Here is a 23,741-nt window from a genome sequence, read left to right on the forward strand (position 1 = left end):
AAGATCAAACAATCCTGATCGTACAAGGTAAAAATACCGCAAAGTCGGGATGATCCGCAAGAACTGTGGTATAAAATCAAAAAAGAATCGCAAACAAGAAAGAAGAAACACCGAATTCGCACAAGTCGAAAGACGTGACATAAAGAACAGAATAAGGTTGACAATGTTTGATGAAGAAAAAAGAACTCCGTGAATTCTTTTTGTGCCCGTCATCGTCAATGAGCCGAGAACTTGTCGGGGAATAGGTTTGAAATCGAACGTTAACGGTTTCCGATTGTGTAGCTTTGTCGTCGCCGTTTGTCACTCGAATAATGCATTTCATATAGTGGAGTGTGAATGTAGTCGCGGCCCCGCGAAGAAGGTGTTGTAGCAGGACCGCGCCAAAGAAAGATGTGACAAGCCTAGCAATCGTCAGGCGGCCGCGTATTGTTGGCGCATTAAAACAACTCTATGTATAATACGCCTGCTATACTTGTGTAATATGCGTACACACACCTATCCTGATTATGTATTCATTTGTTTCTTTGCAACTATACCGTTACCAGAAATGAACGAGTACAGTACCACCGCTGAAGAATTCGGTACTTATTGTTTCAACTCAATTTACACACGTTAATGGATTTCACTTCTTTAATTTTTTATCATACATTCTTGGAGCGATAAGTTGTTTTTATTCCCCAATGGGATAACCTCACGTAGACATAAATCGGACAATTTATTTAATTATACTGCAATTATTATTTTACTAGGTATTCACGAATTAATTGAATCGGCAGGCAATGGACGAAAAATTGAATAACCACATTTACCGCGCGTATCATAATAGGCAAATAATTTTACGATCAAGCAATTTTCATGTTCAGTTTCAGTACGAACCGTACTGCTGTAATATCTAAAATGGATATAAAATGAAATAGAAAGCTATATTAACTGCGATCCGAACCTGCAGCCGTAGGATTTATATTTAAATTCAGCAATTATACCTACTACATACGAATTACAGCGATCTATCGATCGGATAACGATCGAGAGGTTGAATATATTTCGAAACCACATACCATGGAAGATACAGACAAACTAGAAAACCGAATACACATGTGTCTGCTCATCCGGGAAGAAACTCGATTAGATTCTCTCACAATTTGATGTCTCGTTAATATTGGTGAGGATATTCCTGCACTGGGAGAAATTTCGTTTGTCACGGGTAGTAAAAAGTTCTATTAAAATTAGTATAATTACAAAAATTATTCAAATATTGTTGAAATTACAAGAAAATGTGTTGCAGGTAATTATTGAGCGTGATTATAGTTATCAATCCTACATTTTCTGGTTATAAGGTTATAAGGTTAAGGAATGTGTAGTAAGTACAACTAGGAATTCTTCCCAGGTAGAATAATAACCTGGCTAATCTATCTGTAACAACTGGATATGATAACATGAATTAATATGTGTATTTATTCACCTTTTCATTGTTACCAGCACAATTCAAACTTCGAAGAATCGAGTTCGAATTACAAGAAGCTTTTAAACCTGAAGACGTCAAAAAAAAAATACAATATGTGTATTGTTTAATCTGCATAATGTTGAAAATCGGTTGAAGTCGTTCCCAAATCGCGATCAGCCGTATCATCACAATCTGCCCACACAAACTAAAATCAATCTTAGTTCAACTATTGTGCAAATAGTCCTTGGGATTTTGCCTCGAGGTGGGATATACATAGGTGTATGATATACACTCAAGCCAGAGTCTCGCCGATCAGTCCGAAGGCTCGAAAGGCTTAAAGGCCAGGGAAGAGCGAGCGAAGCGAACGGGTCTCGCGCTCCTTGTCCCATTTCTGACGTCACGGATACAAAGTTGCGCATGCGTCTCGAGTTCCGAACTCGCGATCTCAGGGGCCGTTCACCAAGATGGTGAACGTCTCGCGCCTTGGTTTAATACTCTCACTCGCGCAAGGCTGCGCCACCCTGTAGATACCTGTCAAGTATTAGGTGCGTGTTTTTGAAACGGTTTTCGTCCTACGTACTTTCGGTGAACCGCTGCTAGCCTAGGATTTTTAATGTTAAGTGCAAAAAGGGCTCGTGCATTTGTGCCCTTGATTGTGCTGCGAGTGCAAAGTGTGCGTGTATAATAAACAGAAAAGTGAAAAGATAAGAGTGTAATTCAACGAAACACAAGTGTCTGTATAAATATACGATTATATAAATATCAAGATAAAAATTCGTCGATATTTTATACCGCGTGTGAACAGACACTGTTTTGTCTAATTCGTTCAAAGAGTCTAATAATATGGTATCAAATAAGGATCGAGACCGTTGAGAGCTGTCTTTTGATTTTTTTTTTTGTTGTTTTTTGGCAAAATTTTTTCTACGATGAACGAAGCGATCCACAGAGCATTTGACTAGGGCCGCTGACGTGGTCTCGCCGATTACATTATAGACAAACATATGATACCATATTGGATCGGGGGCAACGGAAATACGAGGATCGTTTCTCCGCTGGTGGCTAGAGCGGTGGTCCTGCTGGTGGTGCTGCTGTTTCTCCTAGTGCTTCTGTCACCCGAAAGGTATGCGTATATAGGTATAGTACCTGTACCTTAGAAGTCGCGCATGCCCCCGGGCTAACGGTATTTTCAAATTACGATTCGAACCGCGAAGCGAGTTCGACGTGTGTTCATCAATTCCTCTTCCTTCTGCCTACGTACGTTCGGTCATTCTCTACAGCACACGAATCTTCAATTTACGCCCTCGACGCACATCGTTCGAATTTCGAATTTTCAATCGACTGTTTTGAATTACGCGCGCTGACGCGCGCCGCGGAGCGGGAGATTCAAACGGCGTTTGAAGGAAAAATGCTAGAAAACGATCGTATTGTTGGTGAAAAAAGATCGAAACAACGATTTGACGAATAGGCAATAACGTGCGAAGAGCAGAGCCTACACGTAGGTACTTATCGGTCCATCCTACGCGCGCTCGCGGTTCGCTCGGGCAGAACCAGTTTCCATTCGTTTTAAAGTCAGCAGCATGCAGCAAACTCGAACCAACCGTCGAGTTTATACGCGAGTAGCGATAGCTGTAGAGAGTAGCCAGTCGACGGATTTCTTACACAGACCTTACCCTGCCTGCCGCCCGCCTTCTTCGCACTCACTCGCTCCGTACTCGGTGCAGAGAGGCCTTCGCATTCTTTGTGGAAGTGAAAGCTTCTACATAGGTACACGTAAATATACGTATATACACTGTGCGTTATTTATTCATGTATCCTATATACGTACACACCTATTTATTATAATTCGATAAGTGTTTCGGGACGAAATTCGACTCTACATCGATCGATTTAGGTAAAATTTTATCACACATACGTATGCAAACGTCATCACGTAAATACCTATAGTTAATGGATTCAATAGTGAGAAAAAAATCTTATACCGATTGTCAGGTAATCGATGGAGATACAAATTTAAAAAAATGTACAAAAATTATTCCAACAGCGTGTGAACTTTTAAGGCGCGCGATATGTATAGGAAATTACATGTTGCGAAATACAACATCAATATGCATTAGCATGTACGGTCGGTATATATTATAACACATAATCCGATCCATATAATCATGTATTATAATATCGTATTACTGAACTACATCAAAATCGGTACAGCTAGTATGATGTACGAGGCGCGGAATAAGAGACGAGAGAAAAAAAATTGAAAGTGAATTCATGTCGAGTAACACATGCGTATGTATATATGTATATATTGAGTGTACGCATGCACGTATTCTAGTCAGCTTGAAATCCAGTTTTCGGCCACTTGGTATTTGAAATTTTTTTTTCTCTTCCTTCTATTGGATTATCAAGTATATTATGTATAATTTCAAACTCTGCAGAGAGTGAAAATTCGTTGTCAAAAGTGACTTATTTACGTATTTATACCGAATTTGATCCGGTCAACTGAAAACGATATTTTCTACTCTCGAATAAATCGTATCTTTGTTTCCAATTATCTCTCTTCGTCGTGAATTTTCACAACCACGCAAAAATAGATAGGAACGTTAAATAAAAAAAATAAAAAACTGAGTTTAGATGTGGGCAACAATAAAACGAAAATTTATTCCTCATGAATTTTATACCGTACGCTTGTATGAGATGTCCTTCGTTGGTTTTATGTTCTTTTTTTCGTGCCTGATAGATAATTTGTAACCAATTTTACATACCAGATTTTAAATGTCGCGTGTTTAGATATGTCTATATATTTATACATATATACCCATATACCTTCGCAGGTTCTGGAATTCGCCATTAGCATTTTACACTTTCGTTGGTAGGCAGACACTGTATGTTATTATATATTAATGATTGTAATAATAGTAATAATAAAAGAAATAATGTACAGCGCGATGATAATCTGTATATATAATACACATCTAAGTCATTTAGGTATATATGTACGCACTCGCGCGTATGCACCTACCTATAGTGAAAATTTGAAAGGTCGTCTGGATAATTTTAGAGAATTAGGTATATTTCCGAATACACACATACATGCGTTACACGTACGTGCATGTTTATATTATGCAACTTGTAATACCTCTGACAAAATTGCAGAAGATGAGGTAACAAAAAGAATGAAAGACATAATTTATAGACAAGCTGCATATGTATATTTGAAACTTTAACATAAAAATCAATATATATATATAAAAGAAAAAATTTTAAAAAGAAAGAAAAAAAAAGCAAACAAAAAACAAATATAAGCAAAGTTACAGCATTTCAAATCATGTATCTTTTTTCGGCCAAGATTAATTCATTCCACGAATGTATTATTAGTACGGTTTTATCTCTAACAGAACTAAAGATCATTACGTACGCATCTAGATGCAGAATCTTAGCTTGGGTATAAAATTTTGTAAAACAATGAATTTTCGTGGAGAAAATTAATTTAATTTAACGTATAAATATTTCAAAAGCTATACTTATAATCAGTGTGCTATATCAATTTACGTCCAGTTCATGTTCACATTGCTACGTATAATATTATTTTCGAACACCTTCGGAGAGCAGGAATTTAATAGTGGAAAATGGTACGGTGAAGTAATCGAGGGGCTGCTCACTTGAGAAATCATTGAACCATTTCATCCAAAATCAGACAGGCAATCCCTAAAAGTCGCTGGAAATCACTCGAATCGCATGATTCCTGATTTCCTCATGATTTCTTAAAGTATAGATATATTGATAGACATATATGCATTCTCGATGTCATCCCCTATTAGAAATGAAAAAATTTTAAATGTTTACGAGAGAATAAAAAAATTATTCTTATTTCTTTAATAATCTCTGTTATTGATTGAGTATCCACGTATCTCCGATCGTAAATTAATTATTGTTAATCTATAATAATTAATCAATATTCATTTCTCGAGAGTCTAAAAATCAATGATTTCCAAAACCTAGAAAGCACTCTTAATCGTTGGAATAGGTAATCTCCTTGATTCGGAAATCACGGGAGTCACAGTCTAAATCACAAGAAATCGATTACTTTCGGAAATCGTCGTGTCACCGAATCCACGAGTGAGCAGCCCCTCGGAAGTAATACTTTAAAAACCTTAACCCTTTGAGTCATACATTATTGTGATGAGTCAACTTTTGTAACAAGATAGTATTCTGTGGTTTTCGAGATCACTGATTACAAATCTGTAATCAAATTTCCAAAATTCAAAATGGCGGATCCAATATGGTGGGCGCAAATTTCTAATTTCATCGAATCAGGTCAAAAATCTCTTTGCAGGGGTTTCAGAGTCACTGATTACCAATCTGAAATCAGATTTTTAATAGTCAAAGTGGTGGATCCTCACAATATTTTTCCAACACTTTTAGAATTATTATTTTCACTACACAAAAGTGCGCCAAAAAAATTTGGAAAAAAATCGCGAGTGTGTTTCAGAACTGGAAAAACAATTTAATAAATCATGCGGAGGAGATGCGGTATATGTTATAATAGATTTTTAACAGGTATGGAAATAGAAGAAACGATTACAAAAATGGAATAAACCTATTTTAAATAATAGCAAAAAACCGAGGTCCCACTTTAAATCTTGCGTGAAAATGTTTTATTTCCGAAACCAAATGTTGCAAGTTCTTCTGGGGTTATACTAACGTCGACAAAATCCTTGGTGAAATTAAAAAATGTCATGGTCAATCTTTGAGTGAGTCGGCGTGGAAAGTCCCATATGTGTAGAGGGTCACTTTCTCGGAAATGAATTATTCCTTGAATTTTCACGATTTTTTTCAATCAGTTTGTTTCTAACAATAATAATCGACATCATATCGCAATAATTACTTTCGAGTTTTGAAAACGTATTAGTATACTATCAGGAAAAGCAAAATACCGCAAAGAAATATGTTAAAAAGTTCTCTAAATGTACAATAAATGGATATAAAATAGGTTGTAAGATTACTTACCACTATGACTCAAAGGGATAACGAAACATTAAGATTCGCGGCAGCGAATCGCGACTATAAAGTATATACCCATAAACCGCTGAAAGAGCCGAGCTCAATCAAGAGTTTTTTACCCAGCCGAACTAGCTACTGTGTCTTAATAGTGTGTAGAGGACGCAAGATATCTTGAAATTCACCGGATATTTTTTGACCAAACCTGCGCAGCCGAAAATCAATTGCAAACCGTAATTTTCCTCCAGGAACCATAATATCAGCCGAACCCTTGTTGACGTGGACTTGAAACTTGGAAAATACACACATGCCATCTGAATTTTGCTCCCTTTTAAATTTCATAAAGATCGGATTACGAATAAAAAGTGTCCGAAATCACCGATTACTTGGCAATGAAATTTATGCCATCAATTTTCTCAGTCCACGCGGCAATATCCTGAAAATTTTTTCGCAATCCACCTTTTAAATCTCCATTTATTAAGTTCATCGAGATTCAGATACACATTATTTCAAAGGAACGGCTGAGCCAAAATTCTTGAAATTTAGAAGGCAAATTTGTGTGATTGAAATCTTGACCCCTACTGATTTGAAAGAAGATTGGAAGATGGGTAGAACAGATACTGATTACTTTGTGAAATCGATATGAACTGCGACTTCAGACGAACGGTTGAGAGTGAATTCGTCGAATCAGATCAAATCGTAGCCAGATTACCCTAGGACGATTTTATAAGCTTCCTTCTGCAGACATGGGTACGTTATTCACCGGTAAATTAATTTACCTAACGATTTGTTAACTTTGATTTGAAGTATGTCCTCTTTATTCACGCGACAAAGAAACGTGTGGAAGCTGATTATAGAAAGACATCTGCCCGCCAATTATTTCGTTGTGGAATGATCTTCCGACATCACTAGACGAAACAGTATAATCCGAATTCGCGAACCATACTTGTGAGGCAGATGTATAGTGCTTGACTCGATTTTTTCACTACCCAATAGACTAAAGATTAGTTTTCGCACCTAGTTTTTTGCCTATATAAAAACACGTTGTCGGCAGATTCTTTGACATTTAAAGCATAAACTCGAACCCAACCAACCATTTTTTTTCACCATATTTCGTATCTAAAAACGAAATATCTCGTGACGGGATCGTCGGAACTCGAGGTTTCTGGTCTCATTCAAATCGTATCGTGATTTCTCATAACCTCTGCAAAGGTAAATTGCAATCCAATAAGAAATAAGCAATACAAATCCTACATGTATAGCAACACCATCGATGCCGCATGGATTTGAATTCCCCGTGAGCAATAGGTGGAATTGCGATGTATAGATGGGAAAGCTACATTATAACCAAGCAAAAGAGAAGAAAAGGGAAAGAGGGAGAGAGGAAGGACTAAGAGGATCGACCGACGGGGGCCACGTAGAGGAGCCAAGGCCGCTGAAGGTCACCGGAGTTCACGATTACCTTCTTTTTACTGCTCCTTCGCGTTTATCTCAGCTCTGTGCCCGCCCCCCCCCCCCCTCCCCCACCCCTCTCTTCCTCCAAAGCTATCGAGGTTCCCCCCGGAGATGCGGTTTCAGACCGGACGATCATGACTCCCAACTTCTCGGCGTCGCGCCAGGTATAATGCATGCATGCGTGCTTATTTTTTTTTAGGAATGCCAAAGCTTGAATTCACATGCATGTATACAGGTATTTAGATATATGCAGGTATGTAAACCTCTTCAAAGAACGTGATAAACATGACAATTTTCGAATTTTCATTTCTTTCCCGCCCCTCGGCACTTTTACTCTCTCTGTCTGTCTTTCTTTCGACTCCCGCCCTTCTCTTTCTCCTCTTGCATTCCCGGTCCAGCTGGATTCTCCCTCGATGACGCGAACTCTCCACTTCTATCTGTGTGCTGGAGTTCGCGAATTTGAACAACGTGAATCAGAGAAGAGGCGGAAGAAATGTAAGGGGAAAAACTGCACGGTATTTCCAAATTAAAAAATAACGCATATTCACAGATTCTACAGAAAACCAAGAGTGAAAAGTTATAAAACAAGTTTCGCAAATTACTTCTGGTTTCTTTTCTACTTAATTAATCAGGCGCTGAACTTTAATATTTTAAAACACCTCGAATTTCTCCAACGTATACCCCATACCTATGTTTTCCTTTCGAAACTTAATGTAGCTATTAATGAACGGTTGAGAAATGATTTTCGATAATCGACTGACGTTTAGGTTGAATTTAAAGAAACCACGAGGTTAAATAAGCGAATGAATATTTTTCTAGAAAAGCGAATCATCAATCTTCTTTTTCCTAATACTCTTTCTTTCCCCTCTTTTCGCGCATTGGTTACAGCGATGATAATTATTGCGCAAAGCTGAGACACGGTTATACGCTAAATAATGTACCTATAGAACTTTCGGCTTGACCTCGTTCAACTTTTTAGAAAAAATTTCTAGTCGCACCGACAACCATGCAAGAGTATATATAAATAATAGGTATGCAGGTACATTTTACATACACGAATGAAGTACCGAAAGATGCGGGAGCCTTTTTCTCTGTATTACGTTTTGGCCAGGGGCAGACGGTATATCACACAACTAACGGTTATCCGAAGTTGCTTATTTACACGCTGCATACGCCTTCAACAACAATTAACGGAGTTTTTGCTCATCACGTACATCGCGTATTCTCTCCTTATACCGCTCGACTCGGTATTTTAATGCGTGTCGTCGTTCTTCTTTGTTTGGAAATACATGCGAAGACAAGATTTACGGTATTTCTTTGCCGCGCCGAAACGCCGATAGGTAATTCAACCGAAATCAGCTGATCGGTATTTTTTTAAAACGATATTAGTTTGATTCATTCTTCAAGTTGTAGCTCGCCTCAAGACGAATCCAATGAGTCCCATGATCGGAAAGTTCCGATGAGTTGATTCCGAGATATCCCGTTTTGCAGTTTTCAGGCACGACAGTAGCGCCAAAGTCGCGCTGTAAACTGAATAGCGCCGGCTCGCTGTCGGATTTGTGCGAGTCCGTCGCGCAAATTCGAACGTTAATATCTCCGGACCATCTGGTCTGAAATGAACGATTTTGGGCTCATTGGATTCGTCTCGACGGCAGCGACAATGTGGTCAGTGAAAGAATGATACAAGTTTGCATTTTTAATGATTAATCGAGCCTGGGAATTCTCAAACGTCGTCTACGAACAGTAATAATAGCGTGAAGGAAACAAACGCACTCCATTGTTTTATTATTCTGATTATTGTCTGTGTCTGAATGGTAATTTTTTTTAACATATTTTCAATGAGATACCAATTAGAAATACCAAGCCCGTACGTCATTTGGGAATATCTTCGCTTGGAGCATATACGTGATTCACGATAGCGGAACACTTCATGTGCTGATTCAGTCACGTCGTCACAGAAGCCAGTATTCTTCATTGCGTACATGTGGGATGACAATCGTAAACCGGATTTATTGCAGAAGCGGATACAACTTAGTTTTTTATTTTTCCCGGAAATGCGTGTCATCCCACAATCAATAATTTAATCTTTTCCCTGCTCACCCTGGAATACGTCGATCCCTAAATTTTGTATCATGCGAACTTGTTATTTGACAAGTTTATTTTATATACTCGTATAGACTATTATTGTTGTGGTATAAGAATTTCGTGTAAGTATATGCAAGAATTGAAAGTTTCGTTAATATAAATTTCTATACGTAGACATGGTATATAACTTATGTACAGCTATCATGTTGAGGCGATACATTCCGCACCAAGAGTTAGTACAATAATACCGATACACCTATACGGTATACCAAATACCATTATGCATATACCTATGTATAGGGAATGAACTTTCATATTTACGAAACGGCGAGTGAGACGAGATGTCACGTTTAATATATACAACGGGTGCATGTATAGAGTTAATATTAATATAATACAATGTTATATATTATACCAATACTATACTTGTAACCTGCCTGTTATGAAATCGCTCAGCAATCCGTAAAAATAATAAATTCTTCTATATTCTCCGCATTAATATATAATTGTACAGGTAATACAAATTACCACTTTTTAATTCCAATTAGGAACGTGTACACAATCTATCCAAACTAGCGTTGTAAAACATTTTATCAATTTTATGTTGATCATTTTCATTCATTCCTTTCAATTATAATTCGTTCCGAGCTAAATGTTGGTCGAAAAAACACAAAGAAAAAATAAATAGACGAAGATTAGCAGAAATTGAGTATAATAAACGGATGATTTAACGAGTACATTTATATACACACATGTACCGTGCTCGGGAGGAATTGGAAATTGTAAAAAAGTTCCATCGCGTGTAACAACTTATCTATGGTAATAATTAAACACTGTTATAAGTACGTATCATATTAAGCCCGTAAAAAAATATTGCCCACTGGCACAATTACAAAGTTGTTATGGTAGAATGTGGATGGGCAGGGGCGAGAAGGGAGGTCAAGTAATTTATGTAACCAAAGGAAAGTGCGCGCGCGACTTTCCTATTTACGAATATTGTGTTCAAACACTTCTCGGGTGCGGTTGTAGGAAAAAAACATTCGTAAAAATAACGCCACCTAACGGACGGACGAAATATACGGCACATTTTAACCAAAAGTTTATTTCGTATCCTCAATTTCATTCTCCGACAACTCGACATAACGAAATTCAAGCGTTGTATAATTTGAGCGAGGTTTTTCAAAGCCGTGATATCCGTGCAGTTAACCCCAAAAAGATCAGCTGATAACCCGGCGCGCCGCCATATTGGTCCTGCAGCCGCACCCTCGCTTTAGGTATATAAAAAGCCAGCTAAGGTATGCGACACATGCAATACATGTACCGTTCTATATTTAATATGTATAACATGAAATAACGTGTGTATTATACATGCACGCGTGTGGCATATTGTGTTGTGCGCAAGATGGAATTTGATCGCCTACCCGCATACCTATACTTATAGTGCATGCATACGCCGCAAAACGAAATGGCGAAAGCACCGCTGGTATTACATCTATACACACCTATTATATTATACGGGTTTCGCCGTATATATATATATATTATACTCTGCAATTCAGTGCACCACACCCTTCTGTATCTTATTGCTTTTACGGATGTTGAATAATGTCGGGTATAAATCCGTGTATGTGCACAGAAAGGAATTACGCGTGAACGTGAAATTATTCTGTTGTATATTACACGGGGCGTTTCAAGTTGCAACCAACAATTTCGAGTTTATACTTACATCACTCATTCCACTCACTATTGTAATTGTAAGTCGAGACCCTACCAAGTATGAACCTAATGTAACATTTTCGATTTTCTGTGCAAAGTACGAGATATATCGGTGTTATGATCATTATTATTGTTAAAATGAAAAAGGGGCGACAAATTACACGTCTAGAGCATGTATGATACAGATACCACGTAGCTGCTCCTGCTCCTGCTGTTGCTGCTGCTGCTGGCAGCCTTCGCATTTTATTAAAAGTGAAAGTCTCGAAGTTTTAGATGCCGACACTTCTGGTTGTACATGTATACACATACCCGTACTTTATACACAAATATATACATATAGGTGCGCATGAGCAAACCTATATGTTTGAGCTATAAAAACAATTACCGAAACGTGTATTTGCCTGGCAACGATTGAAAAAAAAAAATTCATAATTATGGCAACCTTAATAATTATGATAGAAATAAATTGTTCCGAAGATATGTTTTTCTTTTTCTTTTTTGTCTCTGATTTTCTCAGTTTGTACATTTCCAGAATATGAGGAGAAAGCACGCGATAATAAAAATATGCATAAGAATATGCTTTACGGTTGGGTGATTACAAATACAATTTCTTAATTTAGCAGTGATTTTTATTTTTGACACATGTCTAAGAATACACATTGTTTGAATTTCTAAATCTTATCACGATCGTGAAATTGTTTTCATCGGCGATAAATTTCATGTGTTGTAAACACCATGCATATGCTAATTTTATAATACGAATCTTTTCTGAACACGGTTCGTTGATCACGGCAGCCTTCAATTGTTCCACTTAATATACGTTCACTCGAGATTTTTTTGTTTTTCTTTATTTTGTTGTGTCTTCCACTATTTGTCGCTGATTTTACTTTCTTTTTTTTCCCAACAGTAATGGGTGAATCTGGAAGAACCGGATCTACACCTTGCACTAAAAGCCGCCCAATTTCACCTGCACAAGTGACTGCAGTTATTGACAAACGACCGACTGTCTTTGCTCTTACCCCACTTTTTGAATTTGCCGCGCATTTTCAAATTATCCGCGCGCGTCCCTGCGCACCAAATTATCGTTTTCACCGTGTCTATTATATTGTTACAAAGATAATAGGATATGGAATTCCCCTTGACCTACTATCGCCAATAGAATTATACTTTTTCTAAGTCAAATAATAATAAAAAAAAAAAAATGTCGGTTAATTTTTCAACAAATCTTCTTACGTATCTTGATACATAATAAATATTCATATTTTTGGATCATATGTTTATTTTAGAATAAATAAACAAGATAAAATCCCTGTAGAAATACTACATTTTTCCACATAGCTGCGGTTATAAAAAATAAATGCCAAGACCGGGAACGATTAAGTACATATACATGTATATAGCTTCACACAGCCGCTTCAACTTTCACCGCGATCGGCGACGAAGGCGGCAGTATTATAAGAGCAATAGCAGCACCAACAGCGACTGCTATAAGTAGTTGAATAAGCAGTACTGATCCTGTAGCAACTCGTTCTATTGTGCAAGGCACGCTGCCTTCTTTCTTTTAACCGCACGTCTCGTGTTATGCTGTATATGTTCTGTTATGTTATGTTATTATGCTCCCGTATCGTTATGCAATTACAGCAGACCACGAGGCCCTGCCGAGTCCCTTTGTCTGAAATAAATTTAAATAAAATACGCACGCGCCCACATTTCCGCCAATCTGTCGACACGCGAAAATTTTTGGCAAAACTAAACGACGAGCTTCGTCAGAAAAGAAAAGGGAAAATATCTATGAATTAGGGGTTCCAGAAATACTTGAAAATAAGAATATGACATGTGTACAGACAAAAAAGAAAACAGATTCGTTGGAATATTGATGACATTGTTTTGTTTTATTGCAGATAAAAAAGAAGGAGGGTGGACTTGAGGAAGTAGGGATATAAAAATTTGTCGACTGTTTGACGCGCTTGTTAATTAATTAATCAATAACGAGGACTCTCATTGATATCGTGATCATGGTGTCTAGAAGAAAAATCCTCTCCCGTTCGAGGGACAATCTCGCCGACGCCCAATACGAAGAGCAGGAGGAGGAGGACGTTTGGTACAATTTGGACAAGCTTTACAAGGTAACTACATAATGTAAACGCAATCGATTAGTGTATAGCAGCCGATCTGAATTCCTATTCGCGATCCCCGACGAAGGTCATCGAAAGGTCGTATAACTTCCTTCCCCGCCTATTGCATCATTCTAATACGATACGTTATACTCGAAGCGAGACTCTAGAGTCTCCCTCCTAAACTTGCTACCTAGATACCTGCGTAGGTTCGTAGGTACGATTGTTATTACTGTAGGAAAGTTAACATTCTATTCTTTGCCTTTTTTTCTTTATTCTCTACATTTCCGCAGGATCACATACAAGAAGTCTTAGACAAATGGAATCAGATCGACGACGAGATCTGGGCGAAAGTGATTGTCTTCGAACGGAACAGACGGGTCGCTAAGGCCTACGCTAGGGCACCAGTTCTCACGGTGAACGGTTCCAACGACGGATTCGATGGTTTCAGGTACACTTTTTTCAATTAGTCGTTACAAAACAATGGCGCAGAATTTGTTGCAATTTTTTTTCCTCCCGTCCCGTTGTCCAATTGTCCGTCCAATCTTTGATATGTTTTGTTCGTCGTTGAACATTTTGTCCTTATATTCATAAGAATTTTCTTCTCACGAAATTGGCGTTATTCACGTTCATTCATCGAACAAATAAGGTACACTAGAATTGTTGAAGACTTGAAAAAAGGAAAAGAAGAAATACTACGATATAGTTTTGAGCGCGCTACTTTTTCGCGTAGGAAAGTTCCCGACGTGCCCTGGCGAGCGTAAAACTGTGTATACAACCTATAAGTAACGCTTTTTATAATTATCCATGATTTCTAATTATTTTACTCGAGTTACTTCAACAGTACAGTCGCATGTAGACGTATATCCGTACATTATTTCTTTACCGCGTACATAAAGTTTAAACACACAAGACTTTATATGCCTAAGGGCGGCGGCACGAGTGTCACGTTCCATTTCATCACTGAAACTTTTTTCCAAATGCATAATAATTTTCGTTCTCTCTGTATGATCATATGTTACATTATGTGATATGTGAATGACGTGAAAGTAAACCGCGTGCGCTGTATTATTAGACTCGTTAAAATTTCAACGACGCTCTAATAGTTTTCAAATCGAGAACTAGTTCAAGTTTTCACCAATCGTATACGCTGCACGCTTCTTCATTCGTGACGGTCAATTTGATGCACGACGCCACCGCCAGTCATCACTGCTGACTGGCCGATTCCAACTCGCTGCTATTTAGAAATTGCGGGAAGGATTATTGCGTTTGATAATTTTAACTGATTTTGTTCTTTCTTTTTGGTTTTTCACAAATTTAGGATAGGACTCTGCGGATTCGACAACCCGATGAGGGATCAGAAAACTGACGAGGCTAAACGCCACATAAATCAGGGTGTTAAAATAAAAATGGACGATCAGGGAAATATACTTATAAAACGGTTGTGCAAAAGCAACGTTTACGTCAAGTGCACGAATCAAGAGGATAATGCCATCGGGCCAGAAATATTGCGCAACTCGCAGGGCGCTTTGGAACACGAGAAACCAGGAAAGGTATAACGATTTTGGTATTCGCAAATGTTCTGCCATTTTCGACGTCCTTGAATCGCAAAATAAATTTTGTAACAATTTTTATAGATATTTGACATGAACAAATATCAAACAAACTTGTCGAGAGAAACGAGAAGAGCGTATCCTGACAGACGCAGACTCGAAACGCAGTGCCTAAGTGCAATAGTATTTGTCAGAACCGAAGCCGACCTTCTACAATGTCCAGTGTGGGTTTTGATCGTAAACGTCGTCGGTCTGGACATGCTCAAGTCAAAATTACCACCAGGTAAGAAGGGGTGCTTTTTTTACCAGAGTTACTTTTCAAATATTCGAGTTTTCCCGCTCTGGGCAGCGCGCGAACTCTAAAATATTCAAACTCCATCGAATTCAAGCGTGAGTGAAAATATCGCTGTTCAGTTCTAGCGCTCCAAAGACCGGTGGACATTAAAAATCGACCTAGAATACCAATTCCAGACGAAGATCCTTACAGCGTAGCTGGGATCTCATCATCGTCGTCAACGACGAAAGAAAGGCTCCAATCCGCCGGTTCTAGGCTAGAACGTGAACAAATCTACATGCAATCGACCAGCTATCAGCATCGTCGCGGTGAAAGACCGCCAAAACTTCCCCCGAGAGAAAATCTCTACGGCCATGACATTCCCAAGGTGCGTGTTTTTTACCATTCTTAAATTAAAATTACAAGAAAACAATACGAGATCACGAATGAACCGGCATTCTTTCACCTGTTTGCCTGTCTGTTTTTTTACTATCTTTTTGTTATTTTTTATAACGTTCAAAGACGAATGGAAAAAGGTAAAGGGAAGATAAACGTCAAAATTTATTAATTTACTTCTAAGAACCTGCGCGTTCTGTCGAAGTTTCTCTCAGTTTCTGTAATAAAGAACCAAAATTATTATTCCTTTTTGTAAATCCGTTTTCAGCCCGACTACGATGACATTGAGGATGACTATGCGAGCGGCATAAGACCTTCGCCGGTAATAAAGGACGATAATAAGAAGAGTAAAAAGGTCGACAGTAAAAAATATGGTGAGTCTAGGAAATAAAAGGAAAATCGATGATGACAAAACCATTCTTGAAATCCTTTCAATCTTGAAATATATTGCACGTGGAATAACATACGTTAGTTGACCGGCAAATTGAGATTCTTGGCAAAATGTCAAGACTGCCGTCTTGATATCGACACACCTACAATTTCGTTTTGACCGTATGATAATGTTCATCAATCGCAACTTGTCAAACTCTCTTTCACGCTAAATAAAACGAAGGCAAGGATAGTTGGAGTGGAATTTCACCTACGAAAAGGTCCTGCAAAAGCTGAGAACTGATCGTTAATTTGTCATCGTTGCAGACGATCCTTACTACTGCGGTCTCAGAGCACGAGTGCCAAATTTTGTCAAAATGGCAAAAAACGGTCACGCCAAAACGGCGGTGGTGCCACTAGCATCAAATTACGGACACGTCGGTAGACCTCAGCCACCCCCAAGCTACGTTGGAGCGGGTGGCTACGTCAGCAGTAGCAGTTCGTCGCAGATTTACGGACACCACGGAACCCCGAGTCGACCCCCAATAATGTACCACGCCAGAAGTTTCGAGAGCGGACTCGGTACGTACGTATATGTATCGTTTTTTTCCAATATTTCCAAAAACCTACCAGCCTGGCCTACTTTTTACTCCATGTGAAGTTAAAGTGACGAACTCAGTAAACCAACGCTTTTGCTTGCTTTGAAAGAGTGCCATGGCTGGCTGTTTTTTTACCAATTTTCAGTCAACGTTCACGTAGAACGATCAGCTGATCAACCTCTTCGGTGCCATATTGTTTTTGCCAACTGGATTTTTCGATGTTATCAACTTTGAAGAAGTTTTGAAATAAATTCCGTGCAGTCGGATTGAGTACCTATTCGTTCAGGAAAATACTTCTACACGCCAAATGATAAAACAAAAAAAAAAAGCAAATTTGAAGAAAATGTCATTACCGCGAATAACATATTTACAGATTCAGACGAGAGGATTGAATCACCGTATAATCACATTTACGGCCGTGTACCAATACCGACGAGAGGTGTTATGCCACCAACGCCGCGTGCCATGTACATCGGAGAATGGGATTGAGAGAGGACGGAAATAAAAATGAAACGACAATGGTGTTAATAATAAAAATAATTTTTTTTTAAATAAACAGAAAGAAAAAGAAAATCGAAAAAAAAAACGAAAAATACTTGACCGATAATTGTACATGTACTTACCGACATGCAACTAAACACTGACACAAAAGCACGGAACCCACAATTGTATATTGTTAATATACCACATAAATACTCAATATTATATAGATTACGTAATTATTAAACCGTGTTTTTTTCCTTAGTTTCGTTTCCATCGCGTGTTCGCATATTTTTTTTTTTTTTTTACATATATCGGTAGTAATTCCTAAGTTATAAATATACATGTATACCTACCCCTTACCTGTGCCTTTACTGGTTGTCCCATTCCCAAAATAATTCCAATTAAAACCTACGTATAGGATGTATATACATAAATAATAAAAGATCTGAAGAAAAAAAATAACGATCGACGTAAATAATTTTTTTGTATCGAATCACATAGTTAGATTCATACAACTTCCTTACCTCGAGTCGCTGAAGGCAAAGAATTCCTTAGAATGGGCAAGTGAGGATCTGATGAGGAGGAGGTTTGAAAGGAAAATTAAGGCGTAAGAAGCTGTTAGTCCATTGTGCAAGTTTTGGATAACAAGTAATGGATAATAACTCATCTTGTACACTTGATTGTTTCTCATGCGTTTTATAAAAATTTATACTTTATACATCAACATTTTTCATCACGTATGCAATTAGGTATTTAATTAGGCATTTAATTCAACACCCGTTGAAAAACGCGTTACTCAAAAGTCGATTCTCAATCTCTGTTGTTTTTCATTCTCTCCTGCACTCGTACTTTCTCTCTCCCTCTCCCTCTCCCTCTCCCTCTCCCTCTCCCTCTCCCTCTGCCTCTCTCTCTCTCTCTATCTCTATCTCTCTATCTAGATATAAAACAGAAAGTTAACGACTGAAGCTCCGTTTTTCAACATTTGTATGGAAATTAAATCGATGTTAAGGTCATGTGAATGTTTTTCTTTTGTGTATACGTATTGTATCATCCTTCTTCTTCTCATCTTCTTCGCCTTCTTCTTATTACTATTATTATTATCATTACTTTTAGTGTAATAGAACGAGCTTCACTACAACTTCAAATTCCTCTGTTCCGTAGATCCTTGACCTTGTAAATGCGGACCAGCCAGTGCTCGGTGGTGTAAGCTTCTTCGAGGACGTCCAGTTCAAAGTCCTTGTTTCCAATCTCCATGTTCCTAACTCTGTCGTATCCCGAGGGTTTGCCTGTTCGGTAATAACATGATGTTAATAAAGAAAATAAGTGGTTAATCACGCTGACCTTGAAAGGCCAGCCTAAGAATTTCACCCTTGGTCGCGTTTCGAGCTCGTTAGTAAAACATTATCGAATAGAATATTTCAGTTTTTCATTTTGTTATTTAAATAACTCAAAAACTAGTAGACAGATGGAATCGAAAATTTAATCAATTCTCAGCGCTCATTACTTAGAAAGACTAAAATACAATTTTCGATTGTCAGTCGGCTCACCTCCTTCGGTGTAAACCTGGCCGAACCGGTAATAGCACATCTTGTACATAAGGCAGTTTAGCAGGACCGGTGATCCCTCCTTGTCAACCCTGAATTCACCGGCCGGACTGTAATAGTCCCACTCTGTGATATGTTTACCCTTGTCGGTGCTGCCACCAATCCTCACCATCCATAGGAACTTATTTATATCTGTGGCATATAAAGAAAGACAAAGTTATTGAAAGTAACGGAAATTATTAAACCGGAGAAGTAATATTGATTTTTTGTGTGTAGTTTTTAATACAGTATGTCTGTTACCATCTGACGAATATCCGGTCAGTCCGCCGAAAATGACGAGAACGTAGTCGACGTCAAGCTCCCTCATTATCTCATAGGCCTTGTCCTCGGAGCTGGCCATCGCCTGGCCGACTCTTGATATGTGAGTATTGTTCCAAGTATTATTGTCGACGAGTATAGTTCGATTTGCCATAGCAGTTATTTGGTAGCCATAATCCCACCATGACATCACCTTTGCGTCCTGAATGAATTTTAGTGAGTAAAGAAACGAGTGAATCAATAGTTTTTGTCCTGAATTTCAGAATTATCGCCAGGCTGGTGTTTAAGTGAAACTCTATTTCACCTACCTCAGGAGTGTTCATCCGCAACCAATAATAGGCTTCCCTAAAATCGTCGAAAATCATTCGACCACCGTCTGGCGATCGAGCAGACAACACGATGCTCGGAGAGCTGTAAGCCTCGGCAGTTACCCAGGTGCAGTGAAGAGTGTAGGACACGAAAAGGAAGCACATAACAGCAACGAACAGAGTTGCGATCTGTAAGAAGCGTTGCTTTTTTGTTATGTTTTTTATATTTACAGTCTACTCGTATATACATCCTTAAAAAAAAAGAGGAAAAACGAAGCAGGATTTGAGGACACTCACCTCGCTTCTAAGCACGTAATTGTTTTCAAACTTTTTGGATTTTTTGTCGACAACTTTACCACTCTCTATCTGCTTCATGTAAGTTAAAAGCATTGAAGATGCTCCGATGCCGGATAGAATGCACATAACAGGTGCGAGGACCAGCATGAGTCGGACCATAACTCCCTGGAAACAATGAAAAAATGGTAAGGATCCTGACGTAAACATTTGCATACAGTTACTCACAGCGAAGTAGATGCTCGTGACTCCGTAGAGTATGAGGAAAATATTTGAGTCAGTCAATTTCGAGAAGCAGAAGTACAATCCGGCTGGAAAAAGGAACACCAGTATTTGGAGATCAAAGTAAAAAGAACTCCATGATGTCGGTTGATGTTCGGAGACGGACGCGATTATCGGAATGTGATTCTTGGCGTAGGACGGGTCAAGAAGCGAGTAGAAGCGGCCGGTCCACGGCGAAATTTTGCCTGAAAAGTGATACACAGTAGTTAAATCTCAGTTTCAGGCAAAAAATTCACTTTTCCCTTATTGCCTTCGCTCACCTGTAACAGTTAGAGCTCCGCCGACAACGAAGGAGATAACCACCATGGAAAAAACAAGGGCCTTGAAGAGCAACTCGAAGTCGTTCTGGGACATTTTGCTGCGTAGATAATCGACAAGGCTGTGAATTTGACAGAGTCCAAATACGCCAAGAGCCTGAAAACAACCGCAACGATTTCGATGAGACGTGAATGCTTTGACAATGATCGGAAGCTACAATAGTGGCTGGTAAGACTTACAAGCATGTGCTCGGAGCTCTGAACTGGCTGAAAACCAACAAATGATATTTGCATCGAGAGAACTGTGCCAACGCAGTATAGAGTGCTGTAGGCGACATATATCCTGTGCGAAAAACGACCAGTTGCCATCAGCGTCAAGACATGGAGTGGGATCAGGTTGATAAGAAAGACGTATCCACCCCACGAAGATACCATGTAGAAGTAGGCAAGAGCAGCCAACGACGACCAGAATATCGCCCCAGTTTTGACCGCCTTTATCCACATGTAGTAGGTAAACAGCATGCAGAATATCGCTATGCCTTCATTGTCGTACGATCCTGCTACCGATCGCGATATGTAGCCAGGCACGATGGCGATCATGGATGCGGCGACGAGTCCAGCAGCAGAATCCTGTAGTTAAAAAATAAGGATTCATGATGCATTTCCTGTTAAAGCAAGTGAATTTTTCACTTACCTTCAGCTCCTTGGTTAGAAGATATGTTACAATTGTCGTCAGACTGGAAAATAGCGGGGCTAAGAATACACAGACATTTCGAATGTCGATAGTTATGTTCAGCAACCAAGCCAGGTGGTAGAGAGCTGCTGACGTCACCATTAGACCAGGGTAAATTGTTCCTATAGCATAATAAAGACTTTAAAAGTGAAATCGAAGCGTTGTTCGGGGTTGAGTGAATGAAAATTTGAATTTCGAAGCACTAAAATGTTCTAGCGATTGGTTCTACTAATCTGGGATGATGATTAAAAACGTATTTCAGATGAGTTTACCTCCTATTATCCTGCCAAGAGGATACCAAGCTCGGTCATCAAACCAGTTGTGAAAATTGTAGAATCCTTCCTCGGCAAGAAACTTGGTTGTTCTGTAGTTAAAGTAGGGATCGAACTCGTGGATAACACTTTCGAACCTTAGGACGGAAAAGAGACGAGTCGCAAATGCTGCAAGGACAAAACAACTGATAATTTTTTAAAAGCGAATGAGGGTTGAAAGGAAAATGCAAAACTCACAAAGTACAGCAGCAATCGAGAGGATGGACAACTTGAGGAGAGTTTCCTGCTTCTCGGCCGACATTCGAAGCCCTCCAGTCTTTGCAAGCAGCCCCATGGTTTACCTGAAGATGAATTTAAGGCGCAGTCAGAGGGTGATGAGGGATTATAACCTGTCTAAAGTGGAGGTTATGTCGCCGGCATGACGACCGGATAAGAGGGAGGGGAACGAAGCGTGATAACGGCAATTCAAAGGTTGACGAACTTTTGTGCCGCATGGAGGTCTTCTTTCACCCCGCGAAAGGCAGATATTTGAAAAATTAATGTTTATGACTTGAATCGAAAACACCGACAGTATCGCAAATATTCAAAGAATTAATTTCACCGGCCGGTCAAAGTCGGCGGGTGCCAGTTTGGCAGTTGGTTGGCGTGATATGATTCGTGGATATGAAAATATCGGCTCAAGATACAAATATTGAGTTATGTAGGCTCAAGATGATAGATACTTACGTCGATTGCAACTTAGGATGATTTTTGGCAATAGTTGACCGGGAAAGAAATATCCCGCGAGCAGTTTACGTAGAATAATTATTATTGTTGTTTACGCCGATCGGCCAGCCTGCAACCACGTCACACCGATATGTACCATAGAGGTATAAACGCAGAGTAGGGAAGGCGACTCTGAAAGTATCCAGCTTGTAAAAAAGAGAGAGAATGTTTTGACTACTCCTCGAGCATATAGACATGAAGGAAATATCGACGCTGAAAAAGTGTCCCCGAGCCAGTGAGAAGAGGGCACTGACTGTGTATAGAGATCAGTGGAAGAGGGGGACGTCCTCATACTACATGCGCTCTCTTTTACGGCAGGAGCGTACCTATCATAATTGGGTGCCTGGCGCATTGCGTTGATATCATCCGCATGATACGTATACATATTATACACTAGTGCTTGGTGGATCAGGTTATTTAGACAAACAGTCAGTAATATCAATGTTTAATATATTTTTAAATGAAACGATATAATTTACGAATGTGGAACGGGAATTTTTTCCGAAACTCTGATAAAAACGGGAAGTTTCAACGGCATGATTTTTGTAAATAAATGAAACTTAATAAGTACAACAGTAGCAATACTGCTCGTTGTATGCTTTTGGATGCAGTACGAGCGCAACAACAAAGCCTTAGTGCCAGGCACTGGGATTCTGTGATACGAGCGTCAGTGTTCGGAGCACTGGCGTGATTCGGCCAATCAGAGCCTGCGAGTCAGAAAAGGGATGCAGTATTACTGAGATCTTCCATGCCTATGTATTCAAGAGCAAAGAGTCTGACTCAAGTCGACTTGTGTCGCTATTTCTGGTGTATTTCTTTGCCCAGATTGGCCGGTTACACCAGAAATAGCGACACAAGTCGATTTCAGTCAGTAAATGGAAAACACCTAATAGCGTCCGACGCAAAGTCGACGGGCGTGTTCGGAAATTGACTGAAAGCAGTCCCCTGACACACGCTGCTAAAAGTGGTTCGCAAAATGTCCCTCGATTATGTCGCCAAATTCCACCACTAGTGGCGCTAGTAGTTACCTGACGAGCTTGCGCGCGGTCAGCGAGCGTGTCAGAAGTCTATTAGCGCTACGTAGAGGAACTAAAAAACGGGGACAAGACGCGTACAATTTTTTGGTGTACGAGCAGTGGTGAGTGTCAGGGGGCTGACTGAAATTACTGTCAGTATTGAAAATGGTATAGGCCAAGTGACGTGTACTGTGGATTTTCAGTACTGACAGTAAGTCAGTCGATTTCCGAACACACCCGAGATAGCGTCGGAAGTAACCACCGGACGACATCATGATTACTGGGTCTGTCCACAGAGCGAAAAGTTTATTTCTATTAGTCTATGGAACTTTTAACTCAGGAATTTATCGTAAATTTATTGAGACTGAATCACTGAAAACCTGAATCACTGAAAAGCTGAATTCAGAACTCGCCTGCCATATTGCATTTAAAATTGGCCAAAAGGTGTCGGTAGCCCTAACTAGCA

The 23,741-nt window shown here is 39.2% G+C and overlaps 2 protein-coding genes across 4 annotated transcripts; one reads left to right on the forward strand and one right to left on the reverse strand.

Annotated features, from left to right (window-relative positions):
• The first annotated feature begins 1,827 nt into the window (after positions 1-1,827).
• On the forward strand, positions 1,828-17,587 carry LOC124182463. Of its 3 annotated transcripts, none has more exons than XM_046569781.1 (9): positions 1,828-2,564; positions 13,600-13,824; positions 14,106-14,263; positions 15,134-15,365; positions 15,450-15,648; positions 15,780-16,027; positions 16,304-16,409; positions 16,732-16,990; positions 17,377-17,587. In XM_046569781.1, the coding sequence occupies exons 2-9, from the start codon at positions 13,714-13,716 to the stop codon at positions 17,393-17,395; spliced, it is 1,332 nt and encodes a 443-aa protein (XP_046425737.1). In that variant the 5' UTR covers positions 1,828-2,564; positions 13,600-13,713; the 3' UTR covers positions 17,396-17,587. The 3 variants fall into 3 exon arrangements, with proteins under 3 accessions (XP_046425737.1, XP_046425735.1, XP_046425736.1); XM_046569779.1 differs by having other exon boundaries at positions 1,834-2,564; positions 16,732-16,986; XM_046569780.1 differs by lacking the exon at positions 1,828-2,564 and adding an exon at positions 9,417-9,562 and having other exon boundaries at positions 16,732-16,986.
• A 579-nt stretch (positions 17,588-18,166) lies between these two features.
• LOC124182462 (dolichyl-diphosphooligosaccharide--protein glycosyltransferase subunit STT3A) lies at positions 18,167-22,476 on the reverse strand. Its single transcript, XM_046569778.1, has 12 exons — positions 22,221-22,476; positions 21,732-21,835; positions 21,495-21,662; positions 21,184-21,344; positions 20,730-21,119; positions 20,493-20,646; positions 20,179-20,417; positions 19,954-20,118; positions 19,657-19,845; positions 19,331-19,550; positions 19,034-19,222; positions 18,167-18,772 (listed from the first exon to the last, which is right to left on the reverse strand). The coding sequence occupies exons 2-12, from the start codon at positions 21,826-21,828 to the stop codon at positions 18,627-18,629; spliced, it is 2,118 nt and encodes a 705-aa protein (XP_046425734.1). The 5' UTR covers positions 21,829-21,835; positions 22,221-22,476; the 3' UTR covers positions 18,167-18,626.
• Positions 22,477-23,741: the final 1,265 nt, after the last annotated feature.

Source organism: Neodiprion fabricii, chromosome 5 (assembly GCF_021155785.1).
Source record: "Neodiprion fabricii isolate iyNeoFabr1 chromosome 5, iyNeoFabr1.1, whole genome shotgun sequence".
NCBI lineage: Eukaryota > Metazoa > Arthropoda > Insecta > Hymenoptera > Diprionidae > Neodiprion > Neodiprion fabricii.